This window comes from Sesamum indicum, linkage group LG6 (genome assembly GCF_026168435.1).
Source record: "Sesamum indicum cultivar Baizhima isolate 11 linkage group LG6, ASM2616843v1, whole genome shotgun sequence".
NCBI classification, from domain to species: Eukaryota; Viridiplantae; Streptophyta; class Magnoliopsida; order Lamiales; family Pedaliaceae; genus Sesamum; species Sesamum indicum.
Window position 1 is genome coordinate 1,338,308 of NC_142662.1, and position 25,438 is coordinate 1,363,745.

A 25,438-nucleotide genomic window follows, 5' to 3' on the forward strand; every position below is an offset into this window, starting at 1 on the left:
CGTAGGGGTTTTTGACATGTTTTGGTACTTTTCAATAATCTTTTTAACTAAGGACATCAGAAGTGAGAAACCCAGATAATCATCATACGTTATAAGGCCTTTCAGAAAATTGGGCTGAACGATGAAAAACAGTGTTGGGCCCAGGTCATTTACATCGGCCCACACAACGTACGAATACCAACCTCATAAAGGAATTGGCTTCGTCTCACTCCACTCGTTACACACTATAAATGTATCTTACATAGAGTGGTGCTGTTTGATATTTGATATTTCTGTTTCTCAATTGAACTCATTGTGTGCGTCTGTGTACTTGGATTTTCCCTCTGCATTCGTCACTTCATGGCTACTGAAGGTCAAGTTATTACTTGCAAAGGTATCCTTTTACTCTCTGTTGTCTGTATTTGTATTCTGTTGCATGATTGAATTGACTCCTGGGTTGAATGAGTTTTTTCGGTTTTTTAGCGGCGGTGGCCTGGGAACCCAACAAGCCGCTGGTTATCGAAGATGTGCAGGTGGCGCCACCGCAGGCCGGCGAAGTTAGAGTCAAGATTCTGTTTACTGCTCTCTGCCATACCGATGCTTATACCTGGAGCGGCAAGGTATGTCGCTCGATAGGCGTGTGTTGGGTATAAGTACGAAGGTGAAGAATGCTGTTCTTTCGTTCCTCCTTCTATTGAGATCTGTTATTGAGAAAATCTGGTTGAGTTTAGGAAGTTTGTGTGTTTGTGATTCAGTTTGGCAACTTTTACTCAAATGGGTTTGTTATCTCCGCCTAAAGTGGATGAGTCCATGAACTAAGCAAAAAAGAAAAGAAATGAGTTAAATTAGAAAAGGATAAACAAATCGATCTATTGCTCTTGGTGATTTCATCAAGCACCTTTATTCCATTTTCTAATACGTACTTTACATTCGATGAAGGATCCTGAAGGTCTCTTCCCATGTATCCTTGGACATGAGGCCGCTGGGTATGTTATCTGTTATAACATTAAAAGAAACACCATACACATTGCGTTTGGACTTGCCTCTCTTTGATATGTCCAGATGGTGTCATTATGTTTTTCTATTGGAACCACAGAATAGTTGAAAGTGTTGGAGAAGGTGTGACTGAAGTTCAACCAGGAGACCATGTTATCCCTTGCTACCAGGCAGAGTGCAAGGAATGCAAGTTCTGCAAATCTGGAAAGACTAATCTCTGTGGAAAAGTAAGGTTAGCTACTGGAGTTGGAGTTATGTTGAACGATCGCAAAAGCCGTTTTTCAATCAATGGGAAACCTATCTATCATTTCATGGGAACATCAACATTTAGTCAGTACACTGTTGTACATGATGTTAGTGTTGCCAAGGTTGATCCTCTAGCACCTCTGGACAAAGTTTGTCTGCTCGGCTGTGGTGTTCCAACAGGCAAGACACCTCGAATTAGTCCTTCTGTTGGCCTACATTAGTAACTTTCTAATGAAATTTCTTTTGTCTTCACGTCTTTGGCCGTCACACTTCACAATTTGATGCCTAAAGGTCTTGGTGCTGTTTGGAACACGGCAAAAGTAGAACCAGGTTCCATTGTTGCTATCTTTGGCCTAGGCACTGTTGGACTTGCTGTAAGTTTTCTGTAGGATGACGTGATTCTTGTATGGATCGTAGGACAAAGATGATGAGTATTTTTGTTTCAGGTGGCAGAGGGTGCAAAAGCTGCTGGTGCTTCCCGAATAATTGGAATAGATATTGACAGCAACAAGTTTGATATAGGTACTGTGCCATCTCCACCTTTCTGTAATACTTTCTGGCGTTCCAAATGACTGTTTTCTCATGTTATACTTGATATTTTTGATTCATACCATCAGTTGATGCCTTATTGTTGGACCTGTATAGTTTATAATACTCTGTTGTGATGATCTGAAGATGATATGATGGTTCTTAGTTTTGTTCTTGTGAGCTAAAAGACTGTTATAATCGCATTTTGGTGATATTTTTTTTCTTAGAGGGGAAACAAAGAGAATAGCTGCTCATTTATGAGCATTACAAGAAAATTGCACAAATCTAAATGGTATTAAGCTGGCATTTCCTGGAGCTTAGGCAGCAATTTTCTTGGCTTGCTCAAGAAGAAAAATAATTTCAATATGTCTTGTGCATGCCTCATATATTCTAATGATTTTCTTGCTAAACTAGTGAGTGACAAGGAAATAACTCTTTCTTTCCTCTTGGTGCAAATTGTGACGTACAGCAAAGAATTTTGGTGTGACTGAATTTATCAACCCAAAAGATCATGAGAAACCGATACAGCAGGTCATAGTGGATTTAACTGATGGTGGTGTCGATTATAGTTTTGAGTGTATTGGAAATGTTTCGGTAATGAGGGCTGCTTTGGAATGCTGCCACAAGGTAACTGCTTCGCTTTTTCCATTTTCCGCATCTTGAATATTATTGTTATAAAGCGTCAGGGATGCTGAACTTCCTCATAAACATGTAGGGATGGGGCACATCAGTTATTGTGGGTGTTGCGGCCTCCGGACAAGAGATCTCCACTCGCCCATTCCAGCTTGTGACAGGTCGTGTATGGAAGGGTACAGCATTTGGTGGCTTCAAGAGCCGTTCACAAGTACCTTGGCTTGTAGAGAAGTATATGAAGAAAGTGAGTGGTTTTTATTTTAGGTTTTCTTTTTTTGGTGTAGTCTTATGCTTTATCACCCTCTCCAAACTAAACTTGCTCGCCCTTCTTACAGGAAATCAAGGTTGATGAGTACATCACACATAATCTGACTCTTGCGGACATAAACAAAGCATTTGATCTGATGCACGATGGTGTCTGCCTCCGTGTGGTGCTGAACATGCACGTGTAATCTGATTATAGGGGTTGGTTTGTAAGCTGTTGTTTGTTCTCTTTACCTCTTATCTACCTGCCAAACTTTTTTACCAGACCAGGCTTGATCCGTTCTATTTTCTTTCATTTGGCTAGAAAATGAGTCGAATCTTTTGCTGGGCATCTTTGGGAATCCATTTTGTTCATGAATTCTTTTTCCGTCTTTTAATTTAACCATCATTGCCTATTTGTTTAGATTGTGGCTGGTTTCTACCATCACAAGTCTGCCGTTGGCCGGGGGTGGACGTCGAGTCGCTTAAATGGGGGTTAGGATAGTTCGTGTCAGGGACCCAAATTTTCAGGTATCTATTTTATCTAACCTGATCTGAACCTGAAGTTTGTTGGGTACCCGACTTTTTTTAAAAATAAACTTGTGCTTAACATTCAGAGGAGAATTTTGCCTCTGAATTTTGTGCTTAAAATTCTCTTACTCCATCTGCTTCTTGTAACATTTTAGAAATTTTGATCTTTTGTTGGGGTTTGGGAGGGATGAACAAGATTTGAAGATGAGGAGTAAAGGTAAAAGTAACTCTAGAGTCAGACACTCCTTTATTTTATACATACTTTAAGTTTTCTGTCTTTTTTTTTAAAAGAAAAACTTTGGATACTGATCAGATAATTCGGATAAGAGAATTTTACCCGAAATCTGTCATTTTAATTTTGGGTATCAGGTTATTCGATACTCATTTTTTTTAAAAAATAATTCAAAGAAAATGATCGAACTTGATTGGATTGGGATCCAAACTACCCAATGCGAACACCCACTCTTAGCCGTTAGATAGGGCAGTGATGTGTGATTTATCTCATGATCAGATTGTGGTTCAGTTACCCCAAGCACCGGAACCACAACAAGAGGGTACCTAACGCGGTCGGTGCCCCACTGGGCCGCACATCGCAGCTGGTCTGCTGCTGTCGTCCAATTGGCCGGTCATCTGTTCGGCTAAATAGTAATGTGTGTTGAGCCCATCCATCATCAAGTTCAAAATGTATGTAAGCCAAAACCACGAGATTAGTTATGGGCCAAACCACGCAAAGCCTGCCAACGCTTTCATGGAAAAACTACTGGGCTAAGGTCAAGTCTCAACTTTATTCATAAAAAAAAAAAAATGTATTTAAATATGATCTAACATCAATATCTGAAAGCATTTTTGAGGTTGATTACTTAGCTAGAGGATAACAAGTTTAAATATTTGGAGTTGGATCCAATTTGCTTTGAGAAGACTCAACGCTTAATACACTACATATTAGACTGGCACGTTTTAAGTAGGGATTTCATGAGCAAAGTTCACATTAATAGGCATATAAAGGTGGGCTGCAAATGAATACAATACATAATTGCATATGATATATATCATATGATGCATTCTGAAACTACGTCTCATAATATAATATAGGTTAGCAACGAGCCCTTACCACATCCCAGAAAGAAAGCTGATACCCTTTTTTCCTGTTCAAAAAATATGGATGACTTCGATTTTGGTTGCCATAAAGAGGCAGTGAACCTGCAATCATAGACAAAATCTTCCAAGATTCGATGGTCAATTTAAGAAACTGAAGAGTGGTGGTTGAAAAGGACCAGAACGAAAAGAAAGAATGCCACAGAACATCGCTCTCAGCTCTGCTGACCCATGATTATTAGTTCTCTTTCTCTTCAGTCCCACCAACGTTTTCATATAGTGCAATAATGGTTCTAGCTTTTTCCATTCTAAGTACATATATAAAATGCATGGTCAATTATGGTCACATTTTTGTGCTTCATGGGCTACCACTCCTTTTCTGTCAATTTTCTCAAACATCTTTTCGTAATAATTTCAGTACCATTTTTTCTTTTCACTTCATATGACTTTTAATATTTGGTCATTTTGATCCTTAACAGATACACCGATCGATACGACGTGCACTTGTCCATTATAACTGAACGCTCTTACACGATTTATTGTCTCACACAAATGAAAATTGACCTTGGAACTTATCACCTGTTCAAATTGCTCACCTTCGTTTAACATAAAACAACAATATACATTCACCGTTACTAAAACGAAAATATATCAATTTTCGAGTCCGCCCTTTTCAAAATTTATGCATATACATAGTTTTAAACTTCTTAATTACCGGATTTTACAGTGATATATAAGAATTCATTTTAATTATATATGTAAAAAGAAAAAAAAGAGACTTTCCTTGGGCACAAGAAACATAAAATATACACACACATTAATCTTTTAAAAAGTAAAAGTCAAACTCTCGTACTTAAAGTTATTGTGAGAGCGAGAATCTTCCGCACCAAGTGACAGAAAAATACACACTACATCTCAAATAAACAAGGTAAAGTCTGCAAAAGAATTACAATTTCCGAGGAGGTTAGATAAATATCAATAGCCGGCATGTGCATTTTTTCGTGGGATTTCCGTGGAAAAAGGCCATGCTTCCTCGTAACCCCCCCCCCCCCCCCACTCTCAATCTGTAATTTCTTTTTTCTTTTTTAAAGTATAAAAAAATAGCACGAAATTGAAAAAAAGAGACATTGAGAAAAATAATTTGTAATGTGTTTATATGATGATACATAATAAATAACAATACGCAGACTAGAATCAATATATTAATATAATTAAAAATCATGAAATAATAAGTCATAACAAATACACATAAAGCTGCATTAGGGAATTTGTATGAAATATTATGAATATAAGGCAATTTTTATTTAAAAGTATGGTGAATCATTTTGTCGAATTTGGAGTGATCCATTTATTTGTTGAAAATGTACATAATTAATTCGGTATATTTTGAACAATAATTGCCATTTAACTGTAAGCACAATCTCTTCTTTGATTTAATTTTTGTATTGACTGCACCTTATTTAAATTATTTATTGCTATTTTTCAACAGAAGTTGGAAGAAAAGTATTATGGTATCTGAAAAATTATTTGATGCCATTGTTGGTTGTCTAATTACTTAAAAAAAAAAAATCAATTATTACCATATACTAAAATTTCCTTTTTCTTTTTCAACATTTTTGCCCATCAATACCATTATATCTATTTCCTTGAAAGAAAAAAAATCATTTTCTTACCCTTTTCTTTTTCCTGGAAAAAATACGTAAGAGTTGAAACGGAAAGAAAACCTGTTTCTAGTAACAATGTCCAAAAAATATCAGGGAATTCTGCACTATTTGCATATATAACCTCCCTCTGCATGCCCTGTTTCTTGTTGACAGCCTTCTCCTCTCACAAACAGATATAAATGCGGTTAATTTATGTACAGAACCATAACGAGGATCACAACCAAGGTACAGAGATCGCTGTTTCTTGTTGATTGCGTATGCATTATTCTGGTTTCTGCGTCTTGTTATGGGCTGCTGTAATCCATGAGCAATGTGTTTATTTTTCTTGGGTTTGCGGGACTTGTATAGACAAAAACGTTGGAGGTTTGGTCTTCAATAGCGTACTTACGTTGTCGAAAAGGAAACAGAAATTGCGGGTTGATTCTGAATTCAGAAGTTTCATGTTAAATGCGGCCCATGTGAAAGAAAGTATCTGAATGAGAGAGTGTAGTGATTTGGATTTATGATGAATGTATTGGGAAGTGATTGATTTTTATAACCCATTCTTTTGATTTTATTTTCTTGATGTTTCTGTGACAGGATAATCAATCTGCTATGGACATGTACAATAAACCTCGGCTGTTGGTTTGTGTTTTAGACATGTAAGGATGCTTTCTGGTTTTCTTCGAGTTTATGTAACAGGGTAAGCCAATGTGCTATGGTTCAAAAACCTTGGTTTTGGGTGATTTAGGAATACAAATGATAAGCCCTTGTACTTGTTTTCTTCAATTTTTTTTTGTGTCAGGGTAGTCAATGTGCATAGAAAGTATAAACCCCAATAGCTGGTTCGTGTTGCCTAACTACAAGACCCTGGGAGTAATTTTTGACAATTGGTATTGCTGTTGGTTTGAGTATCTGGAATACAGGCTGAACCCTGTCAAAGAATGATGGAGAATGCTGGCGTTCCATGTGAAATGACATTGTGGGGTTCATCGTGATTTTGAGTAAGTAACTGCAGATTATCTTGAAAGCGAGTGGAAGAAAACACAAGTAATAATCATGTTTGCCGTGATGGAGATGGACCCAAAAGATATGGAAGACGAGTGGTCTGCAGCAGCATCACCGATTGAGGTGTTGCAGCAATTGTCCCAGGAGGCAGTTAGATTGGCTGGTGAGGCATGGCAAAGTGCATATCCAGGTGGCCCCCTCGTGAATCCTTCGACCTTGGAACAACCGAGGCATAGGCGTGCACATAGTGAAGTAGTAGTCTCTTCATATAGGCGTAGCATTAGCTCTAGCAGTTTCCACAAATGGAAGTCTCAGATGCAAAAGGCTTTGCATTGGGGTGGTCGTAGCCTTCGTGATAGCCAGTATTCTTCTTTCAATCCTGAGGTTCTGGCAAATCAAAAAAGACAGTGGTATCAGCTCAACTCAAAAACAACGGTATGCAGCTTCACACCAGCAAAAAGTTGGGTTGTTTTTTCCTGTCGAGTATGCTTGTGAACATATGCTTCTTACTCTATTCTCTTTTTTTCGAACTTGTATTGTCTCAATATCCCAATTCTCAACTTGTTTTGTTCCGATAGATGGTTGTGAAAGTGACTTGTCAATTACTTATACCATCGTCAATTAGTTTTACCCCTATCAGTTAGGAGTTTGACTATACTCTGTCATTTTAGATAATTCAGTTATAGCAACCAATAGTTTTACTGGTTTTGTCCTTATTTTCCTGATAAAAATTAAGAGACTTTGCTATGAGATTTAGAGTTAAGTTCCTAGCTATTTACATGTTTAACCAAACCTTGGTGCTTTTTGGACTTGTTTAAAGCCTGTCTCAGAAGTATCAACTCTGACCCCCCACTGACCAACTTTATTGTAGTGCTTTCATTTCTTTTATATATACTGGAAAACACAGGTTCAACACTGATAAGATTTTCATCATGGTGGCTTTCAACTTTGCTCCTATGTTTCCAAACTCTTAATTATAAAAAAACACTTAACTCTATTATGTATCCCTGGTAATTTGGTTTTTGTAGCCTTTTCTTTCATTATTCCCTATGGTTTGAATGATTACTGCTTGTGAAGATTGCTGTTCTCTTTTGTTAAATCAGACGTGTGTCAATACAGGACCCTGAAAAATATAAAGAGCCAACCTCGCTTTTTGAACACTTTGTTGTTGTGGGGATTCATCCAGATGCGAAACTTGAGGCTGTTGAGGATGCATTCATCAGGAAGAAGAAATGGGAGCAAGAAATGGAAAGAACTGAAACGGTAGATTTTGACATGCAAAAACGTCGGCAGCCTACATTTCCAACATTAGACCCTCAGGTTTGTTTTGCTTAAGGGTGACAAGTAGTGTTCTCATAAAGTGCTAAGTGATGCACGCTATTTTCATCTCTATGAGTACCTGTTCCTTTGGGATGGTGGGTTCTCAATTACTTTTTGTCATCCATGAATTGTTAGTTACCCAAAGAATAAGTCTTTAAGCTGATCCTGTTCTGATATGATTCTAGTCCTAGCTTTTTAAGGATATAGTATGTACATTTTTTTCCTTCTGGTTTCATGCCTGATATAATCTGTTCTAGTGAAGCGTTTCATAGTTTCATTTGAAGTGATTGTCCTCATACTTAGATTGTTGGCATTTCTGAGTTTCATACTATTCTAGAGTGGTTAAGACTTTCTTCTGACTTCTATCCAATAGGTGCTCTTCATGTATCCTCCTGGAAAGAAGTTTGGTCTGCGTTTAAAGGATCTGGCTGCATTTTGCTTTCCTGGAGGTGTCAAGGTTAGTAGTTTGAAATTTGTCTTCCTACTTGTGTTTCATAGCTCTCAACTAGAATAGTAGCTCTATCTCCAACTTAACTTCCAAAGTATATACTTATGTTTCATAGGATAAGCTTTCTTGTTTTCTTCCAAGAGTCATATAATGCAATATATATAAGATCTTGAAATTACTTCCTGAAAGAATAACTAACCTGCATGTAATGCACCAGTAATGTACGTTGTTGCTTTGTTTATGTAAAGTTTCGGGATGGCTAATCTTTGTTGTGACGCAGTTTTGAGTTGGTGTTTATATGCGCAAGTTAACATTTCTTTCACCGAAAATTCTTCAGTCACCTTTATGTTGATTCTCCTATGTATATAAAGTTTGCTTATTTAAGGATACAAAATCAAATTTCAAGTATTAAAGGTATCAGGAGGAATAATTGGCAAACTTATCTTCAATTGGAGAAGCACAATGAAAATTAACTTCCCGAGAGGAAATTTCTGGAACAGTGACATTCTTACATTACGTTGCTGAACTTAGTATAATTCTGTTCTAATTAATCAGTGGCAGTCAATGACTTCTTCATTTTTGTGTTGCATTAAGTATATTTCTTTTGATCAATGGAGATGCATAATTTCTCAAGGGAAGAAACTGTTTTTCTAATGCTGGCATAAATTATCTATGTGCATCTGAAGATTGTCCATTGTCTTTCAACTCAGGCACGCATATTGGAGAGAACACCATCACTAAGTGAGTTGAATGAACTTGTCTATGGACAGGTATTTGAGAAAATCTTATACATCAACATTCCTTTATGTTGCATTCTATATATTAAATAGATAGATAGCTAACCAAAAACCTCTAACTGCTCTAGAAGGGAGAAACATAATCAAGGAAAATAATTGATTATTTCTGTTTTTCCTTTTCTTCTTTCCTATGACAACACATGGTTGTTTGTTGAACTTATCATCAGGAACACTCATGCCGAGATGATTTATCATTTATATTTTCACTTAAGGTAAGTCTGAAACCAATTTCTCCTAGCTTTCCTTGTTTCTTTTCTTGAGTGCCACATAAGTTTCTGAATCAGTGTTCCTTTTTCTTTTTTAACAATGCGATACAGTTTAATGGTTCTATTCTCTTGGTTATTCTTCCTCTAAAGGTGAACTTAGCTTAAGTTTTCTCATATAATCTTAGATTCTGGTCTCTCACCTCCTGTCAGCTCCTTGAGTTCTCTGAAGACTCTGAAACCTGTTGTTAAATGGTATACCTTGTGTTAACCATTGGTTTAATCCATGTATCTTTTGAGATATGTTTTCTATTTAGTTGGCCATACAATATAATACACCAGTTCTAACAAGATGGCTTTTGGTTTAGTTACTGAACCCATGCTTTTTATTATAAATGATTTTTGAACTCCACACATGATTAGTTGGTGTATTGATATCAAATTTAATCTTGTATTTTTCCTTCTCTGGTATTGACTGGGGTAATGCTTAGCAATTATTGAGTTTCTGGAATCTCAATAAGCAGAAAGATTGCACAATAGCACAAAAAAATGTTTCTTTGGGAGATGTAGCCAACAATGTTGGTTGTATTCACATACTGGGAATGTGCAAGTATTTTTACTGATGGGGAAGAAATTTTATTCAGGTAAAATATAACTAAGAACAACTTCACCAGGCAACGTAAAAGAAATAGTTGGACACATCAAACAAGGAGGTGTATCAAACATCTGTGCGACTTTCCTAATTGTCTACCAAATGACTATACAAATAATTGAAAATCAGCACATTACAAGATCATGGTTACAATATCAGTGGTTAATATGCTGCAAGACTATACCACATATATGAGAATATGCTTCTCTCTCTCTCGTTCCCCCCACACATTGACAAATAATATTGTCTTTCTCTTCTTCTTCATTTTTTTGGTTGTTTTTAGGAAAAGGAACTTTGGATCCTCTTCAGGTTCCTTTGACTACACTCTCTGACATGCCCGTTAACTTGATTAATTTTTTTTTTCTTTCATCAATTAACAACAGGTGGCAGACAATGCAACACTTTATGGTGTTTGCTTGCATGTACAAGAGGTTGTTCAGAGACCCCCTTCAATTTATGGGGCTTCATCGCCTCTTTCCCAGCTACATTCCAGCAGCAGTAGGTGTTTGGTTTCTGCTCCTCGTTGTTACTGTGTCTTGACAAGAGTGCCTTTCTTTGAGTTACACTACGAGATGTTGAATAGGTTAGTATTAATTTCATTAAAATTTTCTCTCATTTAGACATGATCAAAATTTTTGTTAATGGATCTTAACTTTTTTATTTTGTTTTTACCATGTTGTTATAATATATGTTTACTTTATTTTCTATTTACTTGGATGCAGCATCATTGCTCAGGAACGTTTGAATCGGATTACTAAGTTTGTAAATGAAATGGCTCTTGCTGATAACATCCCTTCACAATCTGTATCAAAGAATAATAATATAAATGAAAAGGTTGACTCTCCTGGTGCTGAAAGTGCCACAGACTGGCTGGCTTCAGCAATTCCTGTTGATAGTGCAATGACTCTGGCTGCTGCTGCAGCAGGTATCATATCAGATGAGGAGGCATCATCAAGGTGGGAGATCTCCCCTCCTGGGAGTCCTACCACTAGTGACATATCGGATTACAGTCAAATGAGGGAGCTGGATAAGGATTGTAGCAAGAATGTGCATACTTTTGATGATTATGCATCTGAGACCTCGGAGAACCGGTCCACTGGTGGCCTTACTCCTGATGTTGGCCCATTCATCTACCATAGGAACCAATCTGTAGACTGTCTTCGAAGTTTTGAGTCCTTGTTTAGGTGACCGAATTACTAGTTTTGTCTCTAAGTAGTTTCGTACATCGTTGTAATCACCAAGTTGGTTGAGTGGTTATTTTGCTGCATTTGGAATTATTTCTTGTATGGCTTTGCTTTCTTAACACAATTACCACGTTTGTTTTTCTGATGTAGCTTTTGTAAATATGTAACTTTATTTTGGCAGTCCAGCTAGAAGTATGGCATCAGAGGAAGATGATGAATTCTTTTATAACCCTGATGAAGATCCCAGGGATCATATGATAATGGAGTGGGCAAGGGTGAGTAGACCTTTTAAGCTAAATTTGATGGTATTTGAATTGTCATTTTCTTGTACTTCTCATGCTTACCGACAAATGTCTTTCTGATCTTTATGGTAGGAAAATAAAAATGATTTGCTACAGATAATTTGTGCCTATCATTGTATGCATCTTCCTGAAAGGGGAAAAGAAATCATTTTTCGGCCTCTAGAGCATCTGCAGGCCATTGTGTATCGACGTCCTCCTGTTTCTGCCCTTGGACTGTGTCACAAGTATCTTGATCTAGAAATGAAAGATTCTAAAGAAGCCTCTCAGGTTAGACTGATTATTTGCTATTTCGCAGTCTCCAGGACCTATCTCTGAAGAAGAAAATTAGTCTTACTGATCCAATCCGATTTTGAAGGTCAAGTTAAAGCTCGCTACTGCTGAGGAAGCTGTTTCACTTTCTCTATGGTCAACAGCTTCAATATGTCGAGTTCTTTCACTTGAAAGCGTAATTCCTTTTTAACTTTATTCTTAATTCCAGTTAGCTATATTATTTTCCTGGTTTAGATGATTATTATTATTATTATTATCTTCAGTATCATACACTACCTTAAAACTGTGAGAAAAAAAGGTTAAAAGCGAACTATTATTTTAAGTTTGCCTAGATCCTCATATTGTGCTCCAAATTGCATGCCTAACCAAATTGGTTTTCTTGACCACGGGTCAAAGGACGTGAGGGTGAGCCCACATGAAGATTTCTGTTTGCTTGGTTTGGAGCTATTGTGAGTTCCCAATTCAATTCAAACCTGAGGGTAGTGGACAATTCTCACCATCCCCCAAAATTTAATAAATAAGATTAGCAGATAAATGCAGAGTCCAACACTTGAAACATTTTGATGGTTTTTAGTAGAGTTATCTGGATATAAGGACATGATAAGTAGAGAAACAAATCAACAGTTTGTATTAATCAGAGGAGAAAGATTGATTATCTTTAATTCTTGGATTGTGTGCTTGGTGCAATACTTGCAATGTGTTGCTTTCTGGGAAGAAGCAACGTCTAACTTCAGAGGTAGAGAAATGTCTGCACAGTTTCTAGAAACTGAGGAGAAAAGCTGTTCGTTTTTAATTCCTGGACGTGCCTGCAATACTTATCATCTTGTGCTTTCTGTGAAAGAGCACTATACTCCTCATATTTTTACTCCTCTCGATCATTCTGGGCAGATGGAGGAGAATTTCTTGTACAGCTGTTTTAATTTCTCTTTCACTTCCAACCTTTTCTCTTCAATTTTCACTTCTTTTCTTTTAATTGGGTGACCCTTTATTGTTACTCACAGACGTGAACATATTACACTCCACTATACGCTTTCCCCAACTAATTACAAGGCAATGCTAAGAATAAAAAAAGGGGTCCGAATCTAAGGAGAGAACTTGATGCATAACCTCGGCTATTGGAATAAGGAAATTAAATCCAGTTATGGCATGTGTTTTATGCAATTTGAAATTTATCACTTCCAGAATTCTGGGAGAATCTGTTTCTTTACATATCCCTCTTGTATTTCAAAAGATTTTCTCGTCATTATTCTGTCAGTATGAGATGTTTCAGGTTCTATGTGAATGAATAGCGAATATAATCTCAGAATTGTGTGTTAAGGCATTTAGTGTTCTCCATGTTATTTCCAGGGTATGATGAGATTTCTGTGTACAGGTTCTTGCCTTGGTCACTGGTGTGCTATTGGAGAAACAAGTTGTTGTGCTGTGCCCGAATCTGGTATTTTTGTTCCTGAAGTGGATAATTACCAGGGATTTGTATTGTTTCTTCTTTTTCTGAAAGAGTGAGAATGTATTTTCTCTGTACAGGGTGTCCTATCGGCTGTGGTGTTGTCTCTCATCCCTATTATTCGTCCATTTGAATGGCAGAGTTTATTTCTTCCTGTAAGTTTTGCAACAGTTTCCTTATTGCCTTCATCGTGATTCTCTACTGATGATGAAAGTTCTATCAAATAAATACCTGAGAATTGAATCTAATGGGACATCAGAAACTTTCAAATTTGTACAAATGTTGGAGGTTTGATTTTCTTTCCATATGCTTTGCCAAACCCTGAGCTCTCTAGTGAGTATTCTCTCCTTTGGGAGTGCTCAGATTTGACTGTTTTCCTGGTGTAAAAACTTACCTGTATGTTCGACCCAGAATTATCTTTGCTGGCTTTTGATCCTTTTCAACCATGAGTAACATTTATGCGTTTTGCAAGCTCGAATAGTTCTTGGATTGGTTATGCTGCTTCCTGATTTGCTCGATTTCAAATTTCTACTTCTGTTGTGACCAGGTTCTTTTAAGTTCATTTTCTTCTTTCAACAACTATCCCATTGAGTCATTTGGGTTCTTCTGCAGATTCTGCCAGGGAAGATGGTAGATTTTTTGGATGCTCCAGTTCCTTTCATTGTGAGTTTGTTTTGATTATTTCCTTTTATGTTGTATAATAACTGTTTCTGATTTTGTCATGGTTTTCAATGATTTCCCTACTTACCTTTGCTCTTGAGTGCTTCAGGATAGTTAAATGGTACTTGGAGTAACACATGCCCATTCAATATCTAGATAGAATACTCAGGTTTTCATGGAAAGAACTCCACTCTCTTTGTGGGCCATCTCCATTTCTAATTAGTGTTATACTGGTAAATCAAACTTAGTTGTTAGGCGACAGTACATGATAGGGCCCAAAGGTTAGGGACCCTTGAGCACACCTCTGTCAAAGGCATTCAAAACAGTTGCGCTTAAGGGCACCACAGTTTGCACAGGATGATATCTGCAAGAACCATCATATATGTTCCTTAATGTTCTACCTGTACTTTGTTTAAGATTCTAAATCATTCTAATGACTTACAAGGATTTAATCTGTTATATCTTGAGCTGCAAAATATTTCCTACATATCTTTGAACTGCCGGAGACCTTTATTGTGCCCTTTGTAATATTTCTTTGTTGGCCTTCCGAAGGAAAAATAAATTATAATTTCATAGTTTGTTGTTGGTGCAATTTCCATGCAGGTTGGCATACAACATAAACTACCTGATCTGAAGATGAGAGCTTCCAATTTGGTTCGGGTTAACGTACCAAAAACAAAGGTTTGTCAATTTTTTACTGCATTATTAGTTTTTTCAGTAATTTGAGGCAGATTTATGTATGTCATCACATTTCTGTGGCATTTGTCACAATGACGAAATCAGTGGTGAAACTCCAACTATTTGTTTAAGGGGAATGGAGGATATAATCTCCCTCACCTCTTGCTCCCTATGCCATCTGCACATTGAACAGAACCAAATACCCACAACCGAAAAAGGGAAAAAAGCTTGAACTGCGAATAAGCCAAAGATGCTCTACAAGCAGTTAATAGGTTGTTATTTCCTGCTATAACTAGAATGGATTCATTTTATTTCTGACACAATGGCTTAATCACTGGAAGGTTTCAACTTTTTGACTTCAAACCCATATGTTTCAAATTTATACTTCAAAGTGTTTTTATTCGGTATAATAACCAGAATCATTCAGATCAGAGGACTGTGGAAGCACACTGATAAAACCAGACACCAATTTATTCCTTGTTAACACTTTCTTTTTTTTTTTCTTAAATTCATTTACGTTGTTATAGAAATGAGTTAACCATGCCATTTAGATTAGTATATATTATCTAACTGGGTTTTAGATGTATTCTCTGTGATGAGATACATTTTGTTTCAAATAATAATCAGTTTTTATTGACTTTCAGCATTATGTGAACCTATGTCTATTACCCTGATGTTGGCCTGCCAATCTTGACAATTTCCTTTCGTTGGTTTTCGTGTTGATGCAAGACTTAAATTTGCCTTTGTATCTATTTCTTATCCACACATGATCCCCAGCCATAAAACTGTAACATTCTCACCTTAGTTACAAATCTATTCAGAACATGGATGATGTTATTGCTGTTCTATGTGACTTTTCTGAGAAATCTGTCAATCATGTAATACACATTCCTGTGAGTTATATTTGTTGCTGTTTTGCTCATTTTAATTCACCACTATAAATCATCCCATCTCCTTCCCTAACCTCCTTCATTTGATGGCTTATTTTGTCTGACTTTATTCTAGTGTATAACTTCTTTCCTTTCAATTGAAGCTATGCCTCTTTTTTACTACGCATAGTACGCTTGTCAGAACGAGATCGATGGTGTATTGTTTCAGGTCAAATTTACAATGTGACCTAATTTTGAGTAAAAATATTGAAATAAGTTTCCAGTACATTCAGAGCATGATATTACCCTTTAGTAGTTTTTGAGATGTTGGCATAAGCTCTAATTATAAAGGATATAGAATTCTGCTGGAAGTTGCTTGTCTAATACTCTATAATTTTGAAACTTTGTGCAGGTTAAAACATGTATTCTACCTCTACTTCCTAAACGTAAAGAGCTTATTTCTGAACTTCGGCCTATCCACTCCATACTGTCACGTGAAGCCTCTGTTGCTCAGAGACATCCAGTATATAAATGCAACGAAGTGCAGGTACTTACAGGTTGAATACATGCATCTCCAGTGTCCATTTTCTCAAGGCTAAATTTCCACGACAAAAAAGTGTTCTAGCCTGTTTCCTGGGTATCGCTACACGCATCTCCAGTCTCTATTCCCTCGAGGCTAAATTTCTATGAAAAGAGTATTCTAGATATCGAATAACTTTGCATTTATTATATTACTGGAATTGTAAATAACTGTACTTCAGAAATAAATATGTATCTTCTTTAGGTCAGTGCCTCTCTAATCTACTTTTCATGCATGATTGGCATCTATTCCAGATTTCCTCCCAATTTTCCACTCTGGCAATCCTTTTTCTTCTGCCGTCCACAATTATATATCTCGTATACTTGCAGGCTGATGCTGCCGCTCAATTTTTAAGTGTCATGAACCGGTACTTGGAGTCACTTTGTGCAGATTTGAGGTTGCACACAATTACCAGTGTACAATCCAATAATGACAAGGTTTTATTCCAAACTTTTATTTTCATTCTCTTAGTACTGTAATAAAATACATTCAGGTCTGCAGCCACTGCTGAAACAAATACTTATATGTTACCAATTCAGGTTTCTATACTTCTCAAGGATAGCTTCATTGATTCCTTCCCTGCTAAGGACCAGCCCTTCATTAAGGTACAACCCTGACCATTCCTTCTTTTTCTTTCTCTGTCGTCTGTTTTAAATCTGCCACATGTTTTATCCTCGCCTTATCATTTGTTGTCCGTTTCTGAGGACTTCTTGTAATATTCAGGACTACAAGGATTTGATTTGAGGGAAGTGTTTAGGAAAAGAAATTTCAAATAGCTTCATATTGAAATAATTTGAAATCCATCAATATTTCACAAAACCTAGATCAAAAGGATTTGTTATCAGGAGTTTGAAATCCTTGCTTTAAGATCATCGATCCAAACACAATGTAAAAGTTCATTTTGATATTGGAAAAGATAGAAATTCAAACCTGATTCATTTCGCCAACTTCAACATTGTTCATGTTAAGATCAAGAAACCATCATTCTGTAAAGACCTTTTCTTCCATTCTTTACTAGCATCATCTTGATTTCATGTTAATCTCTCACATCGCATACTCTACACATTTCATTTTTGTTAGTCGTCGAAGCATTCATGAACCAAACAGATTTTCCTAAGATTTTGGCTTTCGCAGTTATTTGTAGAAACACAGATGTTCACTGTTCTGTCCGACTCTCGTCTTTCAAGCTTTGAGAACGAATAGTCTATGAGCTGAGCATGCAACTTCATCAACTCATAACATCCAGAAAATATCATCAGGAATTGAAATCTCTCACACTGAAGATGGATGCATGTTTGGCGGCAGTGTTAACAAGAACGGTAAGCCAAACGAAGTCTATGACCAAATTGATAATGCCAACATACACAACTGGTTTGGATCATCATCCCTATCTTTTTGTGGGTTGATGATATGATGTTACCAAGCATCAATATTCTGTTCTTCAAGAAACAAAAAAACAAAAAACAAAATAAAAAAGAAGAACTTTGCTTTGTTGTTGTAAATGTGTTGAAATATTTTTGAGCATCAGCATGTAATGTAATTGCCATACTTAGCTTAGATGGGAACTGACAACTGAGTAGCTTAGATTGTTAAAGTAGTTGTTTTTGTGCAATGTGAAGGAGAATGAATGCATTTACAGTGTTGTTATTGTTGAATCACTTGCACCATTATTATTTTCATGAAATTTTGCTAATTATAATTAAATTCTAAAACTTCTAAATTATTATCATTATTATTTTTTGAATCTCGCAGATGAAACTTGATGTTCTCTTGGGACGAAAAAGTTTCGATTTATTTTAGGGTAAATTACAACTACCTTCTTGAAATTTGGCATAATTACGAATACTCCCTCATTATTTGAAAAATTACCAATACCCTCTTATTTTAACAGTTGTCTAACAATTAGCTCAATTCATTAGTTTCTATTAGAATCTCATTCACTTTTTTGTGGTGAACTGACTAAAATGCTTTTGTGGACTAGGAACTATAGTTTTATTTATTTTTTATGGACAAAGTGGATATTTTTTTATAATTTTTTAATTTTTCCCATCCATTGTGTCTGATTTTCTTACAATTTTTTTTTTCCTTTTAAAAAAGAGAAGAATAGTAAGGATAAAATTAATAATTTCATACATTCGTTCAAAGATTACATAATTTTATAAAACATTTGGAAATATTTATAATTTTTCAAACAAAAAGGGGTATTCATAATTATTGTAATTTACCCTTCTTTTTATTGTGATTTTCTATGTAAGAAAATGTAACTTTTTCTTGATATTTCATACCAATGATTTGCAAATTAATGTGTTTTACATTATTAGAATTTTTACCATATAAATTTTTTGTCATATGAATTATAGCTACATATTTTTAAATTTGATATAATTATAAATATTTTTTTATTATTTTTGAAACACAAATATCCTTTTGATTTTAAAATCCTTCGAACAACGAACTAATTTTGTTGGCCTCTATTAAATTATAAATTATAATTTTAAAATGCCCAAGATTAGCCTATTTCATTAATTAGGTCATAATTATAATAAGTTTATTTTGTCAGCCTATTTTCTTATAATTAATCAAAATATTTTTTTCAATCATTAATTATAATTTTATGTATATACGTTTTAAATTTTTTTTAAAAAAATAGCAACTAATATGCTTATTTTATCCATTCTTATTTTTTTTAATAATTTTTTAAAATTTTTCTATTTGAAAAATAATCAATAAAGGTTAAATTTTTATCTCACCGTCCAAAGACCATAAATTTTTTTTAATTTTTTAAATAACGAGAAAATATACAAAATTATATCAAGAAAGATAGTTGTAATTTAGCTCGTTTTTTATTAGAAAATATCTTCAATAAATGTGTGTTGAGGTTAGTCTAATTCATAGCACGTGGATCCCTTGGACTTTCCAGGACAACGTTGTCCTTATTATATCTCCAGGTCCACCAAATTTCTCGGGCCTACATACCCAATTATGGACCATATTTTATGGGCTCTAGCCCATTCTGGTCCCCAAAGTCGGCCCACTTGTGCTCTCGGCAATTCCATGGACCGGCCCAACTCTTCTAGATTACTCTACAATTTCAATTCCAAGCAAGAATTTATTTATTTATTTATTTTTATAGAGATAAATCATTACATCATTCGTTCAAATATCAAATCAATTCAATAAATTAATAGTATAATATATTTTTAAAATTAAATACATAAAGAAGGTATACAAAAATACATACGCAACCGTATTAATACACCGTAACGATCTTGTAACTATGAGTACATATGATGTATGCATTTAAATTATTAATAGCGAACAATTGGGCCATTGATGTCTAGTTTAGTTGGCAAAGTAGAGGCCCATGACTGCGTATTGTCTACTTTAATAATAGTCTTTGCTTTATTATAATAGTAGTTGTTGATCAGTTATACATATATATTTGATATTGGTAATTAAATCATATTAATATTAATAATTGGAGTTTATGTAATATTAATTATTAAAATTTATGATTTAATTGTAATCAATTCACTAATGATAACTAATTTATATTAATTGTTAACAATTGAAATTTAAAATGTATTTCATGAGTTTAAAAATAAGAACCATAGGGGTATTTTTGGATGTTTGTAGTTTATACTTATTTATTATTTGTTTAATAGTATTGAAATATTCATTTTGTTTATATATATGATCGGTAAATTAATAACTTGCTATTATTTTAAATAGTTTGTTTCAAGAATTCACCATGCGAATAATAGCAAATCCGACTAGTTTAAATTTAAATAATTATATGATAGTCAAAATATAATTTAGTAATTATATAATTATTATCGATTAACTCAACAAAATATTTGATTTATAATTTATTTAATAAAAAAAATACTGATCAAACTTATTTCGACAACGAGTTTTCGGATCGAACTCGTTTAAATCGGAGTCGACAGGACAGATCCCTACTCCATCCCAACCTGCCTAAGTATACTTGAGAAGAGCAAAAGGGGAATGTGTTGCAATCTGATCCAGCATCAACTCAGTCCGTGGCAACAGCTTCAGCAGCAAACTCTGTTTCTGCTCCTTCACTCTCTGTTTCTTCTTTCTTGTGACTGTATATAATCGCATTTTTCACTTGTACGTTTTTTCCTAGTTAGTGTAAGCTGATTAGTTGGCACATGACGTGGCAGTTGGTTGGTTAGTCAGTTAGATTAGTTTTGCACCTTCTGTATGTATATTTAACGAGAAGCTGCTGTAATTTTTTCTATGTATGAATGAAGAACCAGATTCTGTTTCTCCATAATCTGCAAATCACTTCACTGCATATGGGGCAATTCGCATTGGATTTTATCATGGTATCAGAGCCATCAATTTGATGGTCTCTGCATACTGTTTGTTTTATCCTCTTTGATTTCATTCTCTGTTGATCCTGAGAATGACGAGTTTATCATCTGAAATACCCGAGGTGCCTTTCACAACATCTGGTGTTGGAAACGAGCATCCGACGATGAGAATGTCGACCGTGGAATCACAAGGTATGATCATGGTTTCTGCTCCCTTCAGTGGCGGTAATTGGTTGTCATGGAGTCGATCCGTGCGTATGGCGTTGGAAAGCAAGGATAAGTTGGGTTTCATTGACGGCTCGGCTCTAAGACCTGCAATTGGAACTCCACAGTACAAGCAATGGAGAATCACGGATTGTACAGTGAGAACTTGGATTTTGAATACTATCTCCAAGGATCTAGTGAATGCATACCTGTACGCGAATTCATCTAGAGACTTGTGGATGGAACTTGAAGCACGTTATGGCGAATGTGACGGAACGTTGCTTTACAAGTTACAACGAGAAATCAGCTCAATTTCACAAGGAAACATGAGCGTGACTGTATATTACACGAAACTAAAACAACTATGGGATGAACTCGTCTGTTTGATGCCTCCGGCTATCTGTTCCTGTGGCCTGTGTGTTTGTGGCTGTAACAAAACTAAGGCAGAGCAAAATGATGCAAGTCAGTTGATACAGTTCCTTATGGGACTAAACGATTCATACGATACTATACGTAGTCAGATTTTAGTACTTGAACCGCTTCCGCTTGTTAACAAAGCTTATTCCATGGTATTGCGGGTGGAGAGACAACGAATGGTGAACTCGGAATACTCAGATGCAGGTGAGGCCTCTGCTATGAAAGCATATGAATATAAACATAACAGTAGTCTAAAGAACTTTGCTAGAAATGGTAAGGGACCATTGGATAAGCGACATCTCTTTTGTGAACACTGCAACCGAAATGGACATAGTAAGGAATCCTGCTTTAAGCTTCACGGTTTTCCGGATTGGTACAAAGAATTACGTGATCAGAGGAAGAAACAGAGCAGCAATGGGCGAGCTTATGCCGTGGTAGATGCAACACAATCCTCAATTGAAGCTTCCAATTCTAATGGTGTTCAGTTAATGTCTGAATTGTTGGACGCATTACGTATGGTCCAAAATAAAATTCCCCAAGATCCAGTGAACGTTCACTTTGCACAAGTCGATGAAATGGCAGGTATGACTATGGAGTATTCTACTTTGACTGGTTGTAATGCTAACTCTTGGATTGTAGACACAGGAGCCACCTGCCACATGTGTGGTGACGTGAAGTTATTCCATTCCCTCACCGTCCTCAAAGCTCCTAAACGCATCCACCTACCTGATAATAGCATTACCTTGGCCACACAATGTGGTGACATCCAGCTATGTCCCAAGTTCATCCTTACGAATGTGCTTCTTGTGCCCAGTTTCACACATAATCTTCTTTCCGTTTCTCAGCTATGCAGTTCGCTTAATCTTAGTTTTTCATTTCATAACTCCTTTTGCGTGCTGCAGGACCTGAAGTCTGATCGAGTCTTGGCCATAGGAAAGCAACATAAGCATCTCTACTACTTGGAACCACTCTCCTTTACCTCTGTTTCTGCACACATTTTTTCAGCTGCTGCACATAGTTTGCCTTCATCATGTGTCACTGATAATGATGACTTCATTCTATGGCACCAAAGATTGGGCCATTCCTCTCCAGATGTAATGAAACGAATTGCTACATTGCAAATTTCTACACCTCATAAAGAGCATATTTGTAACATTTGTCCTCTAGCCAAACAGACTCGTATTCCTTTTTGCTTAAGTACTACTAAAATTGTGTCTTGTTTTGATCTTATTCACGTTGATATTTGGGGCCCGTATAAACAGGCTACGATGTCAGGAGCTCACTATGTCCTGACAATCGTTGACGATTTTTCTCGGGCCACATGGACATTTCTCATGCGTCATAAATCCCAAACCCTTGTAACCTTGACTACCTTCTTTGCCCAAATTCTTACTCAATTCAGCTGCAAAATTAAAAGTGTTCGAACTGATAACGGTTCAGAATTTGTAAGCTCCTCTTGCCAATCATTTTTTCGAAATCAGGGTGTCTTGCATCAAAAATCTTGCACTTACACGCCCCAACAAAATGGGGTAGTAGAGCGCAAGCATAGACATTTGCTAGAGGTAGCTCGTGCACTCATGTTTCAATCCCATCTTCCCAATATTTTCTGGGGAGATTCTATCTTAACAGCCACACATATTATCAATAAACTTCCCACTCCCACTCTAAACTGGAAATCACCGTTTGAGGTGCTCCACAACACACCTCCTACCTATGAGCACCTTAAGTCCTTCGGTTGTCTTTGTTTTGCCTCCAATTTCTATCCTAGTAAATCCAAATTTGATTGTCGAGCCTTTGAATGTGTTTTTCTAGGCTATGTCCCTCATCAAAAAGGGTATAAGGTTTTTGATTTTCGTAATCACAGAACACTTATCTCACGAGATGTCCGTTTTCATGAAACTGTATTTCCCTTCAAATCTATTGCAGCAAAGCAAATACAGCCCACTATACCTCTTCCTTCCTTTGACTCTGACTCCTTCTTGGCCCCTGCACCACCGTCTACTATTCAATCCCCTTGTAGTACTCATGATTCATCTGTGCCCACTACTGATTCCACTACTCCACTGCATCCTACTAATTCCACTACTCCACTGCATGTTGCAGCCCCTTCTTCACCTCCTCGTCTTCGGCGATCTCTTAGGGTGAGCCAACCACCTGCTTGGCTTCACGATTTCATTTGTCACTCCTCTCATAACTCTACTTGTGCTTTCACTTCATCTCACAGTGGTTTTCAGGCTGCTTTGTCTACCATTCGTGAGCCTCGGTGTTACAACCAGGCGAAGGATTCGGTTGAGTGGCAACAAGCTATGCAGAATGAGCTTTTGGCTTTGGAACAGAATCAGACGTGGGAAGTGACTGACTTACCTCCAAACAAACGGCTAATTGGATGTAAGTGGGTCTACAAGGTCAAGCTCAATCCTGATGGGAGTGTGGAGCGTTATAAGGCGAGGTTGGTTGCGAAAGGATACAGTCAAGTTGAAGGGGTGGATTACTTCGATCGATTCTCTCCAGTTGCCAAAGTCGTCACAGTCCGGGTGTTCTTGACAGTGGCCACAGGTTCTCACTGGGCCATTCATCAAGTCGACATCAATAACGCTTTTCTTCATGGTTTTCTTGAGGAAGATATTTACATGGAGGCACCAGCTGGGTATGATATTCCTTCCGGAAAATGCTGCAGGTTAAAGCGTTCCTTATATGGTTTAAAACAGGCGTCTCGCCAATGGAATCAAGAACTCACGAATAAACTACTTCAGTTTGGTTTTGCTCAGTCATTGAATGATTACTGTCTGTTTATTAAGGGCTCTGGCACTTCACTCATTTTTTTATTGGTCTATGTTGACGATTTGCTGATCACAGGACCCTCTGAATCACTCATCCAGGAGGTTAAGATGTTCTTGGATACTGCTTTTAGCATCAAGGACCTTGGCTATGCCAAGTACTTTCTTGGCTTGGAGATCGCCCGTTCGCCTTCGGGTACCTCAGTTACACAACATAAATATATTCGTGACATTGTTGCTGATGCAGGTTTTGATCAATGTAAGCCAGCTCCCACGCCTCTTCCTCTCGGTTTGAAGCTGTCCTCTCAGTCCTCTCCTACCTTGGATGATCCAGAGCCATTTCGCAGACTTGTAGGTCGTCTTCTCTACTTGGGGTTCACTCGTCCGGATATCTCCTGTGCTGCTCAACAATTAAGCCAATTCGTCCATGCGCCCTGCCAAATTCACATGGATGCTGCCCTTCATCTTGTACGTTACTTAGCCGGCTGCCCAGACTTGGGCTTGTTCATCCCTACTGCTGTTTCTTCTGTACTCACAGCCTATTGCGATGCCGATTGGGCGAGTTGTGTGGACACTCGCCGTTCTCTTACCGGTTATTGTATATTCTTGGGTGATGCTCTCATTTCCTGGAAGACAAAGAAGCAATCTACGGTTTCTCGATCAACTGCTGAAGCGGAATACCGTAGCTTAGGAGCCACCGTATGTGAGCTTCAGTGGCTGGCTTCTCTTCTTCAAGATTTTCATATCAATGTTTCAACCCCAATTTCCTTGTTCTGCGACAACCAAGCTGCCTTGCACATTGTAGCTAACCCTGTCTTTCACGAACGGACGAAGCATTTGGAGATTGATTGTCATTTGATCCGTGACAAGTTTAAGTCTGGCTTTATCCTTCCCTCGCATATACCTGGCAAGTTGCAGCTCGCCGACGTTTTCACCAAATCTCTTCCAGGTCCATCCTTCGCTTCTTTCTTGTCCAAGTTGGGTCTGTTGTCCCTCACCCACGCCCAACTTGAGGGGGGGCTGTTGCAATCTGATCCAGCATCAACTCAGTCCGTGGCAACAGCTTCAGCAGCAAACTCTGTTTCTGCTCCTTCACTCTCTGTTTCTTCTTTCTTGTGACTGTATATAATCGCATTTTTCACTTGTACGTTTTTTCCTAGTTAGTGTAAGCTGATTAGTTGGCACATGACGTGGCAGTTGGTTGGTTAGTCAGTTAGATTAGTTTTGCACCTTCTGTATGTATATTTAACGAGAAGCTGCTGTAATTTTTTCTATGTATGAATGAAGAACCAGATTCTGTTTCTCCATAATCTGCAAATCACTTCACTGCATATGGGGCAATTCGCATTGGATTTTATCAGAATGACTGATCATAACAAAATTGTAGTGGT

The 25,438-nt window shown here is 36.9% G+C and overlaps 2 protein-coding genes across 4 annotated transcripts; both read left to right on the forward strand.

Moving 5' to 3' along the window:
* The first annotated feature begins 212 nt into the window (after positions 1–212).
* On the forward strand, positions 213–3,433 carry HOT5 (GroES-like zinc-binding dehydrogenase family protein). 2 transcript variants are annotated; one of them, XM_011084776.3, is made up of 10 exons: positions 213–373; positions 463–599; positions 919–965; positions 1,076–1,401; positions 1,513–1,595; positions 1,668–1,743; positions 2,219–2,376; positions 2,465–2,626; positions 2,718–2,847; positions 3,051–3,433. In XM_011084776.3, the coding sequence occupies exons 1-9, from the start codon at positions 340–342 to the stop codon at positions 2,832–2,834; spliced, it is 1,140 nt and encodes a 379-aa protein (XP_011083078.2). In that variant the 5' UTR covers positions 213–339; the 3' UTR covers positions 2,835–2,847; positions 3,051–3,433. The 2 variants fall into 2 exon arrangements, with proteins under 2 accessions (XP_011083078.2, XP_011083077.2); XM_011084775.3 differs by lacking the exon at positions 3,051–3,433 and having other exon boundaries at positions 2,718–3,004.
* Positions 3,434–5,924: 2,491 nt separating this feature from the next.
* Positions 5,925–17,964, forward strand: LOC105165685 (uncharacterized). Of its 2 annotated transcripts, none has more exons than XM_011084770.3 (20): positions 5,925–6,140; positions 6,495–6,597; positions 6,700–7,337; positions 8,022–8,222; positions 8,596–8,679; positions 9,381–9,440; positions 9,635–9,679; positions 10,706–10,905; positions 11,045–11,506; positions 11,688–11,781; positions 11,881–12,075; positions 12,164–12,253; positions 13,451–13,513; positions 13,603–13,677; positions 14,135–14,185; positions 14,786–14,863; positions 16,142–16,276; positions 16,639–16,746; positions 16,849–16,914; positions 17,444–17,964. In XM_011084770.3, the coding sequence occupies exons 3-20, from the start codon at positions 6,954–6,956 to the stop codon at positions 17,510–17,512; spliced, it is 2,460 nt and encodes an 819-aa protein (XP_011083072.1). In that variant the 5' UTR covers positions 5,925–6,140; positions 6,495–6,597; positions 6,700–6,953; the 3' UTR covers positions 17,513–17,964. The 2 variants fall into 2 exon arrangements, with proteins under 2 accessions (XP_011083072.1, XP_011083073.1); XM_011084771.3 differs by having other exon boundaries at positions 6,705–7,337.
* Positions 17,965–25,438: the final 7,474 nt, after the last annotated feature.

Coding starts and splice junctions, on each gene's coding strand:
- HOT5 (XM_011084776.3), top strand. CDS start 340: ATGGCTACTGAAGGTCAAGTTATTACTTGCAAAG. Junction 600..918: donor CTTATACCTGGAGCGGCAAG/GTATGTCGCTCG, acceptor CATTCGATGAAG/GATCCTGAAGGTCTCTTCCC. Junction 1,744..2,218: donor CAGCAACAAGTTTGATATAG/GTACTGTGCCAT, acceptor TGTGACGTACAG/CAAAGAATTTTGGTGTGACT.
- LOC105165685 (XM_011084770.3), top strand. CDS start 6,954: ATGTTTGCCGTGATGGAGATGGACCCAAAAGATATGGAAGACGAGTGG. Junction 9,441..9,634: donor ATGAACTTGTCTATGGACAG/GTATTTGAGAAA, acceptor ACTTATCATCAG/GAACACTCATGCCGAGATGA. Junction 11,782..11,880: donor TGATAATGGAGTGGGCAAGG/GTGAGTAGACCT, acceptor TCTTTATGGTAG/GAAAATAAAAATGATTTGCT.